The sequence below is a fragment of the Drosophila suzukii genome, chromosome 3 (genome assembly GCF_043229965.1).
Source record: "Drosophila suzukii chromosome 3, CBGP_Dsuzu_IsoJpt1.0, whole genome shotgun sequence".
NCBI lineage: Eukaryota > Metazoa > Arthropoda > Insecta > Diptera > Drosophilidae > Drosophila > Drosophila suzukii.
Window position 1 is genome coordinate 83,048,676 of NC_092082.1, and position 21,247 is coordinate 83,069,922.

The following is a 21,247-nucleotide window of genomic DNA, read 5'->3' on the forward strand; positions in this document are numbered from 1 at the left end:
CTTTTTTACAACCACACACAGAGCGGAGAACAGAGAACTGCCGCGACGGCTCTGCTCGTTTGCTTTTCGGCTTCGTCCTTTCGCTCGTCCTTCGTGCCGGCCTTCGTGCGCGTGTGTGTGTGTGCGTGTGCGAGCGCCCGACCGCTTCTGTGTGTGAGTGCGAGATTTGGGCAGGACACTGTGTAGTTTTCAATTACAACAACTGGGCGATGGGTGCGCGCGTGAAAAAAGGGCAAAAAACGGCGCGCCCCCAACCGCCGACCACCGAAAATACACAAAATGTATTTCGTCCTTGTTTCTTCCTTTTCACTTTCGACGGCTCTGCGCCGACGTAATGAGAGAGTGTTCAACCGCTCTCTCTCTCCTTGGAGAGGACAGCTCTCTAGAGAAAGAGAGAGTAAGCGCCCGAGTCCTGAGAGTGTCCTTTTATGAACGAGAGGTACAGAAGGGGCTCATGGAACGTAGTCGAAGGACATTTTCCTCAGTGTATCTCAGCTCTTCGGGTTTTGATAAGCAGTCATTGAACTTGTCAATAAAAACAGGATCAGATGATGTTATAAAAAGGATATTCCATTGTTGATGGTTTAGATTCAGTCAGTTTTTAAAATATTCAAATCAATCCAAAGCTGTTAGTATATTTTTTATTGGACTTTCCCTTAAAAGGTCTTTGGGTAGTATTATACAGAAGTATTTTATGATTTTCACACTTATATTTCAAGATTTCCAAGTCACCAAATGGTAACTGCATAAAAATACTAGAGTTTAGAAACACTTACAAAGTTTCAACAACTAAAAGAAATCCAAGAAAATACCTACACATACTAAAAGTACATTTTACTAGCATCCTTTTCTACAAAAATACCAGTTTTCCCTTTGAATAAATAATAATTCTAAAAAGGCTTTGAATTTGTTGGGATCTTTATTCATTCATTAATTCTTTTACAATAAAAAAATGTTCAACAGCAAAAACATTACACAAGTTTGTTTTTTAAATGTAAAGAAGTTGAATAAATATTGTACGAGTTACACTGTGCATTGTTTAATTCTGGTTGATCGGCAGTTAAGAGGGGCTAGTGGTCCCAAATGTCGTGCGATTTTTTTTTTTTGGGGCTGGGTTCCAGGCACATGGGCATGTACATACAACAATTAACAAGATCCGGAACCGCTTGAGGGTAAAAGTTACGAAAGCGCCGAGTTATTTACGATCGCTGGGTAACCCGAGTTATCTGAGTGCTCATTCAAAAGGTCTGGCAAGTTAAAACTAAAAACGAGATACATATATTGTTCCTTTCTTTTTGATCCTTTGTAGATGGCCCATTTAGTTCCAGTGGTATGTACATCTGGACTGAATGGGGCCGAATGTCATTACTATACTCGTGGGTATATGGTGCAATGTATGTATGTGTATGTGAGGGGGGGAGGGGGTGGCGTTATGTATATGCATGCGTGATTCGTGTTGAGATACATTCGTCGTCGTACGATACGATATGTGTAGGTATGTATAAATAATGTAAGAACGGATCACCGTTGGCTGAAAATCGAAAGTGCGTCGTCTGCGTGGGGGTATTATTATTCTACAACATACTGATCTACACATACATAATTAAACGATATCAATATGTTTAACATGGGCTTAACTCGTATTGCAACAGGGCCAATTTCCAAAGTGCTAATATTAAATTTGTAATTCGATCAGCGGTAAGCGATCTGCGATACGATACGATACGTTAATGATTCGTGAGTCTTAGCTGCTAGGGGGATTCTAAATGGTGTGCTGGGAGAATGCTAGGCCTACCAAACTAACCAATGTTCATGTGGGGTCAGGTCATTACAATTACATTAACGATATTAAGTGGTATAATAAATAACTATAATTAGCAAAACATAGAATTGGGGACCTCTCTCTCGTTCTCTATGTAGTGTTGTTTTTAATCAAATGCATAATTGTCTGGGGCTTGGGATCTATCGATTCCATATCGATGGGGGGATCACTCCGCATTCTTGATCTCGCTGAGGCTGCGGCAGGCTTCCCGTTCCCGCTCTCTTTCCCGCTCCCTCTCGCGCTGCTCCTCCTCCAGCTTGAGGACCTTGCTCTTCAATCCGCACAGGATCTCCGCGGTGGCTATGTTCTTGATGGTGCTCAGGTCCAGGTGGGGGCTATGATTGTTGTTGTCATCGTTGTTGCAGTTGTTGCCGCCGTGATCCGTCTCCTGATCCTGCTGATCCTGATCCCGATCTCGATCCCTTTCCCGCTCCTGATCCTGCTCCAGACTCCTGTTGATTGCACTCAGCAACTTGTGCTTGCCCAGCGCCAAGGCTATACCATTATTATTATCCGATCCCGGCTTGCTATTGTTGTTATTCGAGTCCGTTTCCATGTCCAATCCGCGATTATTGTTATTATCATCGTACTTGCGGTCATATCCTGCTCCGGCTAACTCCTCATCCGCGTGTCCATTGTTATTGTGGGCAATCTCCGGCGAGGGCAACTCCGTCTCCACTTCCCGCTTGATCAGCTGGATGTCGGGCGTGGGCGTGGCGCATGTGGGCGTCTGCTCGCGGTTCCTGCTCCCATTCGCATTGGGTATCTGGACGAGATTCAGTGCCTCCTCATCGTCGTTGTCGTTGTCGTTGTGGCAATTGTTGTTACCCGATTGCGGACTGCTGTTGTTGTTGCTCTGGCTCTGATTCGGATTCTGGTTGTTGTTGTTGTTGGTCAGGTGATGGCTCTCCACTAGACGGATCTTAAAGTTGTTGTTGTGCGTGGATGGTGGCGGTGTCTGTGGCACAATCGTCGTGATAATGGGCTCCATAATGTTGTCCTGGGCGTGGCTGTGGTTGTTGTTCAAGGCGTCATCATGCTGCTCGGCACTGGGATAGCGATCCCGGTCTCCCATCTCCTTCAACCGCTTCTCGCCACCCAGCTCCGAATTGTAGTGCATCAGGATCTTCCGCTTGGCCAGATACTTGTGCTGCTTCCGAGCCGAGTCCAGCATCTTCTTGCTGTTTGCCTGCAGGATGGCGAAGGAGTTGCTCTCCGCCTCCGTGAGATTCAGACTCCCGTTGCTGCCGCCCAAATGGTTGTAGTTGTTGCTGCTGCTGTTGTTATTGTTGTTCCGGTTGAGATTCTTCATGAAAGTCTCGGCCAGCGTGGCCTTCGACTTGATGTGGTCCCGGAAGCTGGAGTAGTTGGGATTTCCCACAGAGCCACCGCCGCTGGAGAGGGGGGTGGGGCAGCGGTTGGGTCCGTTGAGCGAGGGCGACGGGGAGGGCTGCTGCGGGGGCGGTACGCCACCATAGCCGGCGGCATGACCGCTCGTGATGTTCACACTGTGCGTTCCACGTTCGTAACGGCACTCGGTGCCGTCGCTCTCGTGGGGCGAACTTATGTCGCTGGCATCGCTGTCCAGGTTCTTCTGCAAGCGAAAGTCAATGATGGCACTTAGAAAAAATATTTACAACATTTAAAAAAATATTATATAATTATTTTTAACTAATTGCCTCGCATAGAATTTTTTAATTTACTCCTTTTTGTTTAAATTTAAAAATGTCATGCCACCAAATATTATATGTGGTGTATATAATGAACTCTTCACTTTTTTCAAACAAACTGTTGCTAATTAAATTCAGTCAGTCAACCAAAATCTCTTAATTTAAATGTCTTGACTTAATGGGTCTTTCTTATTCTAGACCAGCTATTTGGATTTCATCTGTCATAAAAACAATGCACTCTAGTATTTATTTGAATTCCCTGCTACACTCCTTTCTTTTTACGAGTGTCTCTTACTGTTGGTGCCTAAACTAATTGAAGACCCACCTCTGTGTGCAGCCCCTTGATTTTCATGGCCTCGGCCACCTTGAGAAAGACGGGCAGGTCCTCGTACTTGACGTTCACCTGGCCGCTGTACATGAAGTCCAGCAGACCGGCCATGTGGCTGGCCTCCACGTCGGCCATCAGCAGGATGGGGTGACTCGATGGGTTCTCCAGGAATATCTGCTGGAAGTAGGGACTGCAAACGGAAAGGACCTGCAAGTAGAAACAAAAGAAGAAGAGCAAGGATGCGAGGCATGAGTATGGGAGTTCGGGGGCTGAACCAATAGTTTACCAGTTTGTGGGCCTTGAATATCTTGCCGCCGGCCGCGATGGTCACATCCACCATCTTCTCGTCCTTCTGCAGGGAGTGGAAGCCGCGGCACATGTTCCCATGGAAGTTGTTCCACGACAGCAGGTACTGGTCGATGGTGTTGGGATCCGTGTAGGACTGCTGCTGCTTGTGGGAGGGCTGCTGCTGCTGCTGGTGCTGGTGGAGCTGCTGCTGGGCGGCCTGGTGCTGGGTGGCCGTGATGTGGATCTGCTGCGCCGTGGTGGGTGGCGAACTGGGGCGCGGAGTGGGCGGCTGGTGGGGGTGGGCGAGTTGGTGGTGCTGCTGCTGCTGCAGTTGCTGCTGATGCTGCTGCTGCTGTTGTTGCAGCTGTTGCTGCATGTGTTGCTGCTGCAACATGTGCTGCTGCTGCTGTTGCAGGGCGTGCTGCAAAGCCGGCGGCGTCGACGAGGACGACAGGCGATGGGGATGAGGCGACAGGGCCGGCTGGTGGCCCAGGAATCGCTGCTGCTGGGCCTGGTGGTGTTGCTGCTGCTGCTGCTGATGTTGCTGCTGCTGCTGTTGATGCTGCTGCTGCTGTTGCTGCTGCTGGCGTGCGTGCTGCTTGATCTTTACCATGTTCTCCTGCTGCTCCTGCTCCCGCTGGCGCATCAGCTCCTGCTTGAGCTTGTACTGCTGCATGGAGAGATCATCGACGCTCTTCGAGAGCTTGGCCATGTCGCTGTTGCTGTTGAACTTGCTGTTGGAGAGCATGGGCTTCAGCTCGAATTTGTAATCACCGGAGGCTCCGCTGGCGGCGGCGGCCAGTTTCCGCTCGGCGGCCAGGGCGGCCCGCTCCTTCTGCCGCCGGATCAGCTCATCGATGTCCATGTAGGCTCCACTGGTGGCCGCCGCAATGGCCGAGGCTATGATTGGATCATCCTCGAAGACACTGTCGTCGAGGGTCTCCTTCAGGGTCTTTGTGGACGAGAAGAGACGCAGCGAGGGATCGTTCACCTGGTCGCTAAAGTACACATCCATCAATGTGAAGAAGGGCCATTCGCGCCTCTTGGGCTCCTCGGACATCTTGATGGCCTTGTACTCCTGCAGCAGATTGTTCCACTTCTTGATGATCTTTGACAGCGGCAGCGGCACATTGAGCTCCCGCTCCACCACGCTAAAGAGGATTAGAAATCGAGAGTTATTATGGGTTATGCAATGGGGATTACATACTGATCTAATACTTACGCCCAGGCATATTTGGAGGCATTTCGCTTGCCCGTAAACAGAGGCGAGAGTTCCGCCCGCAATCTGATCAAAGATTTGACTTTTTCCGCCTCCCCTGCAAACAGAAATAAGAAAAGTCAGTTAAAGTTCGATTTGGGCATTGAGCAAGAATGAATGATGGATTGGCACTCTGCAATTGGGGAGTCAAATCGAGGGGCATTGCTCTGGCTGGCGGCCACTTTCCACCTGCCAAATGCAATTCAGCAATTCAAGTTTAAGCCGCGCTCCATCGATAAAGACCTCTGGCCATAACGGCGGCAGCAGTGGCGAATTATAGAAAACTGCACAAGGTTTCAATGAACCCGACTTGCAGTCGGAATCGGGTAATGGTAATCACTGCAATCATCTGGCAGCGGATCGGCATCGATGCCTGCTCCGGCCATTTACGGCTGTACTTTACTGTGTGGTGTGCCTTGTGGTTAATTGCTATAACGAATCTGGCTACTTTTACCCGCTGAGCCAAAAATCGAAGCTGTATCTCAAGTTAGAGCCAAAGCGGAGGTAATAGCTTGATTGCCACACAAAAAAAAAAACAGATCAAAAAAAAAAAAATTATATATAAATAAAAAAACGAATCTAAATCTAAATACATTTATGAGATTACTTTTAATTACAATTCTATAAGTTCAAATTTCTTTCGAAAGGATGAATAAAATGATCCTAACAAAATCCAGGGTTCGTAACCCACCGCTGATTAATAAACTTTTATATATTTCTAGCTCCATTAATAATTTTTATTAATATTCTATACAAAATTATTATATGATATAAGGGTTATTCTAAATTGGCCCTCAATTGATACAATTTTTTTTTTGCCATAAGTCGGATGATCTTAAAGGGTGGTTAAACTGAATGTAACCAAATCCTGTGTTCAAGACCCACCGCTGATCCCGATTTTTTTTACTTTATGCATAAATTAAAATCTTTATGACTTTAAAAATTAAGATCAGCTTCTCAATTGAGCATGAATGAGAACTTAACATTATGTGACATATTACATGTTGGTATGGTTTCGAAAATTACCATCATATCATATTTTTTTCTCTCTGTGCAGCCATTCCCATCTCCATTTCCAGCTGCAGATGCGCAGGTCCGCCAAGTGATCGCTGGACTGGAGGAATGGCTGCCCCTGCCCGGTTACATGGCTCTTGAGGCACACACACACTCGCACTCACTCGAGTGGCCATCGAGTATCAAGTATACGCCACATACAACGGCTCTACTCTACGTACACTCGACCATAATGACTGAAAACTATTCAACGTTGAAGAATTCATTAGCAGATTTCACTTTCGCTCATGACGACGACGACGACGTTCGCTTATTTCTCTTGGCCGTCTTTCTTTATTTATTTACCGTAATTTCTACTCGTTCACTTTTTCCGCTGGCCCCTTCGGGCCAAGTTTTCGGCTTTGGCTGTCGGCTTTCGTATCTTTTATATCGTTATTCGGCTCTTGGTATTTCTCCCAACGTTTCTTGACTTTGGCTGCGGTTGATTTCTTGTTTTGTGGCTGCGACTATGACTATGGCTGCATCCAAGAAGTCGCACAAGAGCCGCTTTTCAGCCTTGCCTGGGCTTTTAACGTGTTTTTCCCCTAGAGAAAATTGTTTGCCGATGCAGCGTCGAGATTTTCGAAGCCGGATCTTAGGAAAAGCTCTTTCGGCGGCGGCCGCTTTGATTTTGGCTGGGAGCAACTTGAGAAAAGTTTGATCACTCGATTCTGCAGACTACACAAAAAATAAAAACCAAACCCATGGTTACTGCTTATAAACAGCAATCTATTTAATGGGACATCAAAATATCTCTCCCATCTCTGTACTAAATCTGCAATTTTAATGTTTTTGCTTTATGACTTAAGGTAAACAAACTTTTTTATAATTGAAGCTCTAAGCCAAGATTATTGTTTATCTTTATTTTTGAGATACCTTTGAAGTGAAAAATTTGAAATCAATTGAAGTTTCTCTATAATATTAAGCCATGCCTTATCAAGCACTTTAAGATATTATCAATTTCATAGATGATTTCCAAAGCTTGTATAAAAAGATTTATGCTGAGACCATTATTAACATTTTTTAAGTGTAATCAAAAATAGTTTGGTTTTTCCCCCCGATTGGATGGCAAGAATGCCCGGGCGCTGCAATGGAGTACTTTCTAATTTTGGGTCGCCTGGGGTTTGCCTCCGTGAAACTCTATTACTCACTGGCCTGCTCTATGTCAAGGCAAGGGTATCAGATCGACATCGGTCTGCTGATGGTTGAGCAATTCCCAAGCCCCCATTCGATTCGTTTAATGGTTTGGCAGCATTATAACCTAGCCCAACCCAAAAGAGCGCTCGTTAAGAAATCTCTGCGTCAGAGACGAGGAGAAATACGGACAAAAATTGTTGGTTAGCCAAATAAGTAAACATAACAAGTCAGAAAAATCCAAAGAAAAAAAAACAAAATAATATAAAAATTCGCAGGCAGCGTCAGCTTGAAAAACAACCTCAACCTTCTGCGTTGCTCTACGCGCTTGATCGTGACACGCTCAAGTTCCACGCTCCCCTTTTCGCAGATATATACTCGTATATCCAGGGGGTCTCTGGGGGAAAGAGGTAGGAGGTATGATCAGGGGCAGGGGCCAAGGGGCAGGGGACAGAAGACAGAAGACTGGGGCTCATAAGACAGCTCTGGCTCACAAAAAAGTTTCACTTTCTTCGCAACAAGTTTTATGCGTCGATCGTGTGTGTGCGTGTGTGTGTTGGGTTTCGAGTGCTTGAGTGCTTGAATGTGTTGGTCTTGGCCACTTTATGGGGCCCCTGGGCTTACTTCTCGCTTCTTTCGGTTTCTACTTTCCGTTTGCGCCCTTTTATGTAACCCAAATCCTCGGATGCTGAAATTGATGCTGTGGTCGCTTCTTGCGCAGACAATCCAATTCGCTTGCCATCAGCCGAAGAAACAACGTTTACCGTTAGTTTCTCTTTTGGCCTATATTTGGACGAAGCCATAGCCGAAGTCTTCAAGCCGAGTCTTCTCGCCCCGAAGACGGTTCTTTATCTGCCTCTCTCCATCACTATCGCTATGTTAGCTGTGCTTTACTTCCGTTTGGAGCACTTTCGTGGGTCGAGAACCGGTTCTATAGCTCGGAAATGCAGGCCCATCGTAGCTTATGCGCATGGGTACACGGGAAGAATTGAATTATTATGTGCCGCCTATTACAAGATCTTTTCTGAATTAATTGTGATGAGAATAACTAGGGTGAAGAATAATTTATAAAAGTTTGTGAAGAGATTATACAATATCAACTGTTTTTGAGAATTCTTTGGAGTTTTTGATTTTGTGTTTTATATAATATTTAGGATAAGGACTTATGATCTTTTTTAGATTATTTTAACTTATAAAATGCAGGCTACTACAATATTACTTTGGACCATTTGAAATGATATTTTAAAAAGCTAATCATAGAACATCAATATTTTAGAAAAATAGAGTTTATCTGGAAAAACATAAGCCTTTCTTTCTCTGCATGCTTTGTATGGGTCTTGAGTCTTTTCATGTCTTTACTTTTGGGAGATCTTAATGATTCTTTCGTTTTTCGGGCATGTTTGGGGGTCCAATCACGTTGCCTTTATAATTGGCTGATGCCTCGCCACTTCGAATTCGAATTTTTATTGCCACGGACTATGGCTACTTAGAATGGCCACTGCCAGTGCCGTTCGATGGATAGTTGGTAAGCTTCTTTTGGGCCGGTTCCATTGTGCTGAGCCGCGCTTGTTCGTTTCGTTAGGTTTCGTTTCGTTTCGCTTGCTTTCTTTTTGCCACGCTTATTTGGCTTCCTGCACTTTTCTTTTTCTTTCACCAACCAAGAAGAAACAGGCAGAAATGTGAAGGCGATGGGGATGGCGATGGCAAGTTTTCTTCTTGCTTAATTCTTTGTTTGTTTGATTAAACGTGGAATTGTTAACCGTGACGTTTCTTTTCGATTCTTTTTTTCTTCTATGTCTAACGTCCAACGTTTCTTCGCTTTCAGTCTCCTCTTTGCGTGAGAATTTCTAATTGGGTCAGGATTTTTCCATTTATCCGACTGCAAGCGGGAATTAATGAAGCATTTGACGTGCCCTACTCCCGATAACCGGAGTACCGGAGTACCGAAAGTGATAGGGAGAGAGATCACCGAGGCCGGAGAATGGAACTGGCTTGGATTAATGGTATGGCATTCTACGTCAGATTGGGCAGCGATAAGGTCTAAGAAGCGACATTGATTGATGGAAGCTGGATTGACAGCATAAGATTCCTAAGAGCTTCGGAGTCCCCCTCCAATTTACAATTCTAAAGAGCGAGGAATAGACCATAGAGTGTGCCGATGGCGCTACAATTCTTCTGGATTAGGGTCTTCAAAACAAACAAGCTTTTCTAAGATTTTGTTTCTCTTTGAGTCTTTAAATAATTAAAATACAACTAAAACAGTTGAAATAAACTCTTTAAATTTCATGCAGTTTTTCTTTTGCTGATTCAAAGTTCAAAGTCACTGGAAAAATCGAAGATACCACCTGAATGCAATGGCCAAACGAATGCAAGAATTCGCATGGGTCTCAACTTGGGCAAAAGCCATGGTAACCAGACTCCCAATTCGAATCCGAATCCGATTGCAATGAAATTGTAGCCGACCATCGTGTTGCTTTCCATCCAAGATGCAGTTTCAGTTCGCTTTTCTTCTGCCGCTGCATTTCTTTCGGTGTTTTCTCCGCACGCCAGAGACTGGAGACCAGCGGCCATAATGCGCATACGCCCCGTGTGGCAGTTGGCGGTTGTGGCCGCACTTACCGTGTAAGTCATCGACCAGGTTTCAGCTTTAGCCACAGCTTCAACTTCAGCCAACGGCTAGTGGCATTTAATTCTTGGCTTTTACTTTCTCCCAAATGATGCACAAATGAGTCTGGAGATAGCAGTAACCATCGGGCGAACGGTAAAAGAAACACTCTTGTTTGTTATGATTTTTCCAGCGAAAACCTAGAAGAAAGTCAAAGCCAAACAAAGACGAGAGACCAAAGAGCCAGTAGTAGTTGTATGCAGTTGCTAATGGGCTGGAAAAGCGGGAAAGCCTCGGATGATATAAAGTCGAGTCGAAAAACTGACAGAGTCGTGGATTTCGAGCGAGGCAACTTGTTGCGGGGAATTTTCTATCTTTCGCCAGCGGGCTTTTCTCTTTGTGCTTTCTGCTTTTCCATTTTGCAGTTGAATGTACGCTAACCAACTGTGGAAATTCCGCACTACATATAATAATCATGACCAGCAACATCATCATTGGCATTACGATCATCATGGCAATTATCATTATCCTCGACATCGTCAGAAGTAATTTAGGAAAAATATTTTTTTGGGCTCCCGCTTTGTGCATTTCTCTGTACCTTTCGTTGCTTTGGGAAAATTTTTATTTTAGCTTTTCATGTATGCAGTTTTTGCCTTTGCCTTTGATTTTCCAGCCGCAGCAGGCTGCACATTTTGCAGAAGCCAAAATCTCATTGTTTGCGAGAAGGTTTATGAACTTTTACAAAAGATTTTTCTCTCCGCTGTTTGTCATGCACTTGGAGTAGAGTGCTGCTGAATATTTTCTACCTCGACTCTTAGTTTTCGAAAGTGCAACACGGCGGCTGAGCGATTTCTGTGGCCAAGTCTGTGTGCCATGGCTAACTGCAAACATTTACCATTTACCATTTGCCTGCTTGCGTTTTCTAAGTAATTGCCGCTGTGATTTAACGCCTAACGCCTAATGAGTTGGGTATTATTTGAAAGTGAGAAGCATGTATATGTGTCAGTGAGAAAATCACTTTTGATTTCAGTCCCTGCTCGCATTAATATTCTTATCGAGACTGGCCCATCGTCGTGAGCAGATATAGCCACCTGATTTCGGTGCGTTCGCACGATTCGTGGGCTTAACTCAAGTCGACTTGGCTCGGCTCAGCACACTCACAATTTACAGCCCCGAAAACTTTCACTTTGCGCTGTCAGAAGCGGCAGCAGCATAAAGAAAGAAAACAAAAAAAAAGCTCTAATGTTAATGTAAATAGCGGTAAGAGCCAACATACACACCTACATGGGGAATACGTACATATATACGCATGGCATTACGTGCTGCCGATACTTCGGGCTAGATATTGAAACAAAGCTTCAAAGCGATGGCGAAAAACCCGAAAAATATTCAAAACAACAAATCATTTATTAAAACTATTGTTGATGTTGGCGAACCTCAAGATATCTTGTCCGCGCGTCAAGAAAATAAAAATCAAATTAAATTGTGGCATCTTACATAAAAACTTAACCTTCCCCACACACTGTATTTTTTTTATATGATTTATGTTATTTGTTATTCGCAGTTTCTTGATCATTTCTGCGCCCTCACTTGCAATTATCCACTCGAAATGAGATGACTTGTGGTTGTGCATTAGCAACGTTCGCCAACTTAGTTTGGTAACTTTCTATTGAGGGCCCGAGACAGCTGAGGACAGCCCACTTTATGTGGGGAAACTATTACTCATCAGCACTGATTGGACATCTCAGCATCTTCACTTTCTGGGTCACCTCTGCCTCACCACCTATTATTCAATTCCAGCCGAAAGGCGAGAAAAACGCCACAAAAAGAGCCCCCAATTGAAGCGGACCTAAAGTGAAAGTTCTAATAAAGAGTAGAGCCAATCCGAAAAAAAGAAATATGCAACTGAGTGCGAAAGAGACGGCTGCACAGAGGGCGCCACTGTTGCGGTAGTCCGTAGAAAAAAAAGAAAGAAAGGTAAGATATACGAAAAAAGCACTATGAATAGAGGATGTACAAAAAATTAAGTATTTCTTTCTTTTCGTGCGAAATACAAATGCTTCATTTATATCTCTTTTCTTTTTTTTTGGCGAACAATGATGTCTGCGGCGAGCGCGATTCTACAGGTAATTTCGAATTAATTGCAACTCCAGTGGGGAAATGTATTTATTTTCTTTTTGTTTCTTTCGCCAAACTATCGATCACTGGCTTTGTGTTTACGAGCCCGCTGGGCAGTTACGTTTTTCGGTTGCCAAGCCAAGAGTCTTTTAGCCAGATTGCATAAAGGCATTTAGCCTGGCCAGTAGCCACATCTGCCTCCAGCCACTCACATTCAAATGCTCGATCTGAAGCGTTGTTTCCTGGCTTTCAGCAGCACTTCTATCTATCTTGAGCTCACACGTCTTGGTTGGCCAATTAAACGGCCGCCGAAAAAAGCACTAACCCACAAAACAAGCATTATAAAAGAATTAATAAGCAATTGCATAATAACGACTTGGCTACGTGTCGAACTAGGAAGACAGCTTTAAAAACTCGAAAAATGTGAGAAATTCACGCAAGTTCAGAGTAGAAAGCCCCAAGTGAGCGGTATCTAATGAGGCACTTATACCGATAGCATCGGGTACTAAAACCACTGGGTTTTCACTTTCAAGATCTAGTGATCATCTGCTGATCTGATGCTACCTAAGACCGATAACATCGCTGGTGACTTTCCTCAAAACTTCGAGACGAATGACAAGATATGTATGTTGCATAATAGCCATACGAAACGAAAATAGAAAACCGAAAAAGAAACAGAAACCGAAACTGAAACTGAAGAAATTGATGTATGTCTGTGGGTAAAATAATTTGTAGCGGTTTATTATCATCTAGCGGCGTTATTGGGCAACCTCCAACTCCAAAAACAATTCCAATTCCACTCCAACACTTTGCTCGCCAACGCCAGCATTTAAACTATTTTCTTGTTATGTACTTCAGTTATTTTGGCATCGATTTTTTGGCCAACCGAAAATCCCATGCGTCATTCCCGATAATTGCGTGTGCCAGCCGAAAAGCATAATAAATATTTATGAAACTAACTATTTATAAATATATATGAATGTGTGTAGAGCAGAAATCGAAACCCGAATCGAACTAGCCCTAGAGCAGAAGCAAATATATGATATTGCGTATACGCTTCGAGAGAGATCCACACGCCTCGAGTCGCAGGAACTGTTGCAATCCAGTAGACCCAGCGATGGGACATTGAACTCGAAACGAACGCGAACCTGCCCAGCCGAGTTTGTAAACAAACTGCGGTTATGTAAGCGCTTAATTATAATGGAAATGAAAATGCCAAAACGACAGAAACAGAAAGAAACTGTGCTTTTGTGGGAATGGCAATGGTAAATGGTTGTCAGGTAGTGCGGTATTTGAGGTAGTGGTAATGGTAAACAAGCTTGAAGGCTGCGCTTTTAGGGATATGCACTTCTGGTTTGCGATCAAATCCATTTGCATGGCAATGAAATGTGCCACAAAGTGGGTCAACTTATGACAGGACTCAAAGCCAACCAGCTGCATTCACCCACAGAGAAAGAAAATCTGATAGGATGCAAGGATTTTGAGTGTATCTTAGTGGGAATTTTTTCGAATTTCAGTTTTTAGTTTTAGGTTTTTTGCTTGATTATGTCCTTTAAATTAGCATACATTTAAGAGACTACTATTTAAATTAACAAATACCTATTGAATTTGTAAAAAAAATATTGTTTAAAGTTATAATTTAATAATAGAGTGTCTTTTTCGATATTATTATAATTTAAAATGTATTTAGTCTTTAAAAAATATTAAGAAATCATAGAGTATCAGGGGAATTTTTCCAGTGCTATTGAACATTGCCCAACAAACCGACTTCGCCAGCACTGAGGAGAAATTACTGGATGGCTTCAAGGAAACATAAATTCTGCACCCAAAAAGGGATCTTTTTTCTTTCATTGCTGTAGAAGTGGCAGCGACGTCAGCAGAGGCAGCGGCGCCAACTGCGACTGCGGCGTCAACGAGAAAGAAAAACGAAGAAACGAAGCAACAACTTTCACCTATTAATATTCGTGTCGTAGCAGCGGCAGAAGCGAGCTGCCAAGCCAAAGCCAGAGCTGAAGCTAAGGCTAAAGCCAGGCCAAAAGACAGGGAAAGAGACAGAGACAGAAACAGATACAGATACACTCCGAGATACAGATACATCGCCAGCCAGCCAAAGATACAGATACTGTAGAAGCAGAAGCAACCACTGCTAGTCTCAGCCGATGCTCAACAAAGGCAACACATCGCATATAGCATATCGCACATCGCATAGTGCTGGGCGACTCCAAACTGGCTGCAACTCGGGGCCCCTTCCTGGGGAAACTTTCTACAAAAAAAGCTGCTTTTGCTTTTTGTTTTGAAAATTTCTTTCTGGCCGTGCAGGTTGCTTGTTTGTTTGTTGCTTTCGCTAGGCATTCTGCACTTCAATGGGGCACCCAAGACCCAAACAGAAACCCCTTTTTTTATCTGTGGGGGCGATGGGAGCTTAGTCTTCTCTAATTGCTAGAACAAGTTTAGTTAGAAATGTGGATGATGGTGTTATAAGAAGCTTTTCCTTACAATATTATAAGGCAGTACAGTCGAACTTTCATAACTTAAAGTCTCAGTAGAATTTACTTTATAAAAGTTCGATTTTAGTTAGTTAGAGCCCCCCAGGTTCAAGCCAACTTACAACAATATCTGGTCGAGTATTGACAATTTGCATTGACTGTGGGTGTCATAATCTCGTTGGCAGCCATATCCAAATCCAATAGTCTGTAGATGATAGCGCTGTGTGCTAGATGTATTCCAATCCCGCTGGGTATCCTTGAGCTGGTCGCCAACTTTCCGTAATCCAATTGGTCAACGGGCGATGATATGATGGTCACAAAGAAAAATTGTATATTTCTTTTTCAATAGTTTCTCTTCTCGACGCTTATTTGGTTGGCTTGGATTGCCTGGTTTTCATTGTACCATATAAATATTTGTCATTCAAGAGGCACATTCACACGCACCGAAACACCGAAAATTCACTTTCACTTTTGCGTTTTGATATGCAGAGAACACAAGGCAGTTTTGCGGAATCTGAAGGGGTAGGAGAAACTTGAACTTAAACTGAAAATCCCAAAGCAGAGTCAATAAAGGACAACATTTTGATTGCACTTGGGCAGCATGATGCTGGTGGTCTGGCACTCTGTTTTCCACACTATTATTATGATCTCTTGTTTTTGTATATATATTTTAAATTTTTTTGTGTGTGTTAAGTTTCTGCGCAGGCGCGACTTTCTACGAGCTGATACTGATGGCGATTCTTGCGCGCCGAACGGTTGGAACGTAACGTCTGCCTCGAAACGCGGTAGACGTCTGTGCGGCAGCGCGCAGTGAAACCAGCGCTTATCCTCAAAGATCGCTAAGAAATTTCATGCCATTCCATTTCGTTTCTCGGGGCAGCAGAAAAAGCAGCGACGCTTTCGCTTGCCGCACTCACACATGGGTATATAAGCTATAAGCTCAACAGTTGGTTCTTCGGCTGCAGAGTGCTTTTACCATTTCTTTCTCTCCCCATGCACATATACGAGCAATCACACTCACACCACCATCGTGGCAGAGCCCCTTTTCAAGTTTGGTTCTTCGTTGAAGTCTTTTGTTTTGGTCCGCCGCCTGTTTGCCATGTGCTGCTCTGAGTAAGAGTTTCGCCTTGGGAGCCCCGAACCCACTCTCTCGACGTACGATGGTTAATTATTTACAGCTTACCATCGTTTCGATTCCAGTGCGTTCCCCAAACTGCTTTTATAACTTTAACTTTCATCGCTGCCTTCTAAGACCGCTTCGGGTTTTCAGTTTTTTGGTTTTCGTCGCTCAGCGGCTCGCCAAATTACAACTTTCGTCTATTTTTGTCAAGATTTTTTTATAATTATATAATTTAAACGCTGTTGTTGTTGCTAGCTTCTTGTCGCACATTTTTGGCCTCTGTTTCGCCTGGCAATCTTATTCCGCCTGCTTTTCCATTGTTGGCCGCCGACGTTTTTACTTTTCTTTGCATAAACCGCACGGCTAATTACGCACAAGGAGAGTGAAACTCGATTAGATTCTTAATTATACTTTAATTGCCCGTGGAGAGCAGCAGACCCAACTGGAAAACTCAAGTTAAAATCATCTTGCAGTGGCTTTAAGTTGCATTTGGAAATCTTTCACCGCTGCATTTCTCATTGTTGTTGCTGGCGGTACTGGTACTAGTGGTAGTAGTACTGGTACTGGTGTTTCTACTGGTCTAACCAAGCGCAAAGCTCTGTCTTCAGCAGGCTCCATTTGGAGTATCTTGTATCTTAGAGTTTGGGTGCTTTTCGGTGGGGCTCTCTGCACTTACAGTTGTTTCTTTTGTCTTACACTCGATGCTGCCCGCTTTGGCATGGTAGTTGTAGAAAACTTTCTAATGTAGAAGATGTCTGCAGCACTTCCCCTACCCATATAACCATTGTACTTGGATTGAATTGCCCCTGCACACACAGTAGTAGGCCTCTATTTACTCAGCTTTTTCTTTCTTCCGAGATTTTCCCAAGCCTGATGAATTGTCGGCGAGAATTTCAATGTTGTAAAGTGTTGTAAAGGCAGAACACCGTGCTTGTCACTTCACACCGTTGCCGATTGATCGATTCTTTTACCATCGCCCAGCTGGGTGAAAGTTGCCTCATGAAGCCACCGACTGTGTTACATTTATAGATGTAAATCGTACAGTAGGGATGCAGAACCCGTTCAAGATCTATACATTCATAGTCATAGTGCAGTGCTCAATCATGTGTCGCAAGACCACGACTTTCGAGTATCTTATAGGCCCGAATTCGTATTTACATGCTAATGAGCAACGGAATATTTTTTTGTTTCTGCTGAAAACGAAAACGCATTTTATTGCCAAACCGATGATCTTCGTCAATAGGCGAGCTAATGGATTTAATTGGACGGTTCGTCCGGTCCGGTTCGTTATATAAATCTCGACCGGGCCAGAACCGTTTGCACTGATTTTGGGAAGAGAAAAAAGAAACGAGCCGAGGATGTATCGCGGCCAAATGATTAATGCAGCCAAAGCAGCCGAGACCCCAAAAGCCAAAAGCGTATTTTCACTTTTTAATAATTAACATAAAATTATTAACAAGACAAGGCGAAAGAAGCTGTAGATGTGCAGAGGGCGAGGCAGAACCAGCGAAGATTCCAAAAACGATGCCAAACGCATTAAGCACCCAGCTAAAAGAAAAAGAATAAGCCATGAAAGTTGTAAAATCCGCGGAGAGGAAAGCAGAGATCACCGAATTTCATAAAGTCTCGTAAAGAACAAGAGCCAGCTGCCGCATGACTAACAACCCAAAATATAAGCCAGAAGAATTTTAAGTGAAATGAGTTTGAAAAGCTTTTCCCGAAAGCGGCCAACGACGACGGCGACGACGGCGACGGCAACTGACCCAATTACCCATTTAGGCCCAAAGTCCAAATTGATGTGGTGGCGAAGAAATGGCCCAAAAGAACGAGAAGATGGAAATGGAAATGTGGGGAAACAGAGGCACAAGACGAGTAACAGTTATGTGACGGGCAGACAATCGAAAGTTTATGTCATGCTGCCGGCAGCAACGCAGCAGCAACAGCAACAGCAACAGCAGCAGCAGCAGCACCATCAGCAACGCCAACAGCAGCAACAGCAATATGATGTCAAAATATCCTACAATCTTGGTTAAGCATATGTTGCTTACGTTTTAATTCTCAATCCAGATTGATTTTCCGTTACTTCTGTAATGTGAAAAAAATCTGAAAGTAATGCCTAGCCGTACAGAGGATTTTTCCCCCGCACAGCAACAGGCAGCAATTTTTCGAAAGTCATGCCACGAAATAAATGGTTCTTGTATCTACACACTTACATATGTATATGTATGTATCTTTCATAGGCCTACAACGACCAGCAGCATGAACAATGAGAGCAGCAAAGCCGCAAAAGCAAGAAAAGAAAAAGTAACTTCAGCGCTGACCAGCAAATCGAAAAAGATACACGAAAGGAGAAACAGAAAATAAAATAATAAAATCGAAACATGAAACATTCTGATTGTATGGGGCCAGAAAAGTGGGTCAAGCAGCGCGGCCACTGCGCAGCCGCAGCCTCAGTCGACGTCATCGTCATCGCCAACGCGCTCGTGGCTCAGGTTTTGGTTTTAACTTTGCCTCCGGTGGTGATGGTGATGGTGGCTATGGTGATGGTGATGGTTATGGTGGTTGTGTGGTGGAGTGGAGTGGCTATGGGTCTGGGTCTCGGTCTCGGTCTTGGTCTTAGTCTCGGTATCCAGCAGAGCGCTCTGCCCGTGAAACCAACACAGGCGCGAAGAACAAAGAGTGTACAGCAGAAGTAACAAAATACAAACCCGACTCCGCTGACGGAATACTTAAGCATCCGCTTCCACTTGCACTTTCTTTTTCCAGCTCGGCTTGGTGTTGGTTTTGCTTTTTCTCATTCTGCTTCTACTTCTCCTTCTGCTTCTGCATTTCACGTTCGGGTCTTAAGTCTTTCGTTTTGGCCGGGGAGCACGTTTCTTTCGCTTGGCTTTCGCTTTGCGCTCTTTCACCAACAAGCTGCCGAGGTGCCAGCGGAAACGGGTTTTGTTGAGCTTTTAGGGGGCCTGTGCAGAAAACTATTTAATAGTTTATTAACTTAAAAGTCCCTTAAATGATCAAAAAACGATTCCCTGCCGTTTTTAAAATAAAATAATACAAAATATTCAGTATTAATGAAATACATTCAGGGTAATGATAATAGTTTAGGGTACTTTAAAGCGCCATCTACAGTTTACCTTGGGGTAATTGCGATAGTATGTTTTGTAGCAGCCAAAAAGTATGCTTTTATTTTTTTTACCTAAATAATGCTTTCTCATCTTAATGGGAGAGAGCAGAGAAAGGTGAAAGGGAAGGTAGGAGTTGTGAAGAGAGTGGTGAGGGGTTGTTGCTATGCAGAATTGGGGGTCAAAGAAAAAGAGGAGTTGGGTATTACAGATCAGGGAAAATAAGACCAATGTTCATGGAAGAGGAAGACCACTAGGTGCCTTGATTAAAAAATATTGAATATTCTAGCTCTATGAAAGTGACAAAACAGAGAGGGACTCAAAGGGAAAATAGAAAATACAGGAGAAGAGAACGAAGAGATAGTCCGAAGCAACTTTAAAAAGATCAACAAATTTTGGAATATGATCGTCGTCAAATTAATATTAAACATTTTTATTTATGGGTACTGGTTGCAAATATGTTGTATCTATGAACCCCCTTATAAGGAATAAGAACTTCTGTCTAAAAATTAAAGGTTCGGAAAAACTAAACTAAAATCTGCTCAGAATCAGCCTAAAGCGCAATAGGCTTGACTAATAAATTGATTTCCCACTAAATATAATACAAATGTTGAACTAACCAATTTTTTCTATTATATTGTAGAACATGTTAGTTTTATATTTCATTATTAATATTTTATTTATCGTTTTGCTAAATGATCATTCTTAGTTGAAAAACGTAATCGTGCCCATAGCCACTAACCTCTTGCTCAACACACGGTGACAATCAAAGCAATTACCAAATAAAACACTTTGGGAATGCCACTAATTCACTTCCGAACAATCAGTTCTTATTTTTAGCCAAACCACATACGATTATACATGTGGGCAAGCAATCAAATTGTAAATAGAAAGAATCTAAAAAATAATGAAATCTACATAAAAGGATAAATACATATCGATTGAGAAAAACCGAAATACCACGATGCGAAGATGCATTTTCCGTCGGTCTGGCTGGCTATGGTTAATTGCTCTGATAAATGATTGTCGGCACGGCGATTTCGCAACTTCGGGACGGAATGGGCGCCGCAATTGCAATGGCAAATGCAGATGTACATGTAAATGCGGCTTCCTCGAGCACCGCGCGCGGAGATCTCGATCAACCTTGATGTTGATTTATAGGTGTCGCTCTGCTTGGCGCGTCTATTTTGGTTTTGCCTCGCTGCGTGCCCGTTGAAATGTCCCATTCTCCCAGTCCCTGCAATGGATGTGGATACATGTGGATATATGTGGATGTGTGTGGATGCCAATTGTCTTGCGTCGGTCCTTCTAAGGTCCGTTGCTATTTTCTGAACTCTCGGTGAGGCGAGTGAGTCGTCGGCCGCAGCATCAGGATCGGGGGCTGGGATCGGAGATCGGGGAAGGGATCGGGGCTAATTGCCCACTCGAGAGCACTGATTGCCTCCGAGGTGGCCCATGCTCCGACTGTCACGCACATCTGCTAATCACTCGTCCATTCAGTTCTCTTATCTTTCTCGAGCTTTCTCTCCTAACACTCCCTACAATGAATGATAAGCGTCCTAATATTGCCTACCAATCTTAACCCAACAATAATTTCTGGATTCTAGGATCAACATAATTCATATAAGACCGATTTGTTTTGTAAAGTTAATGAATGAATTGGAAAACAAGAGCTTTTTAAAGAATAAGATACATTATCTATGGTAATGTTCTTGGGGTTCAAAGGCATTTATTAATTGAGGGTCGCTTTCTCTTCCTCGTGCTAAGCTAAAGAAAATTAATTTTTGGTTTTGATAATTTTTTTTTGTTTGAACGCTACTTTTATTAAAAAAAAAAGAAACTTATAGTTTAAGATTATCACCTTAACTTTAAAATTCTAATAAATAAGAACACAAAGTATCTTAAAGACTATTCACGACCATCGGAGTAGTTCAAAGTTTAGATAGTTAATATATTTATTATTATTTTCTATTAACATTTATAATAATCTTAAATACAACAGTAATGTTTCTTAAATGGTTTCATATTTTTAATAGGACTGATAATATTTACTTGAATTTTTTTTATCACATTAACGAGTCTTAAATTAAATATATTCTTGCTTATTGGCGAAGCGCATTGATGTGTCGCATTCGTATAAATAAACACCCAAACTTCTATGCTCAATCGGAACAATGAAAACTGCTTATATGGATCGATTCGAGTTGATTGCTTCGCACCACTTTCACTCAAATCTTTCTCTG

The 21,247-nt window shown here is 43.2% G+C and overlaps 1 protein-coding gene across 1 annotated transcript; it reads right to left on the minus strand.

The window, feature by feature from the left end:
* Nucleotides 1-900: 900 nt before the first annotated feature.
* Nucleotides 901-15,572, minus strand: LOC108011694 (putative uncharacterized protein DDB_G0279653). Its single transcript, XM_036817312.3, has 5 exons — nucleotides 14,885-15,572; nucleotides 5,331-5,424; nucleotides 4,107-5,259; nucleotides 3,818-4,027; nucleotides 901-3,416 (listed from the first exon to the last, which is right to left on the minus strand). Exons 1-5 carry the CDS (start codon nucleotides 14,949-14,951, stop codon nucleotides 1,989-1,991), a joined length of 2,952 nt encoding a protein of 983 aa, XP_036673207.3. The 5' UTR covers nucleotides 14,952-15,572; the 3' UTR covers nucleotides 901-1,988.
* Nucleotides 15,573-21,247: the final 5,675 nt, after the last annotated feature.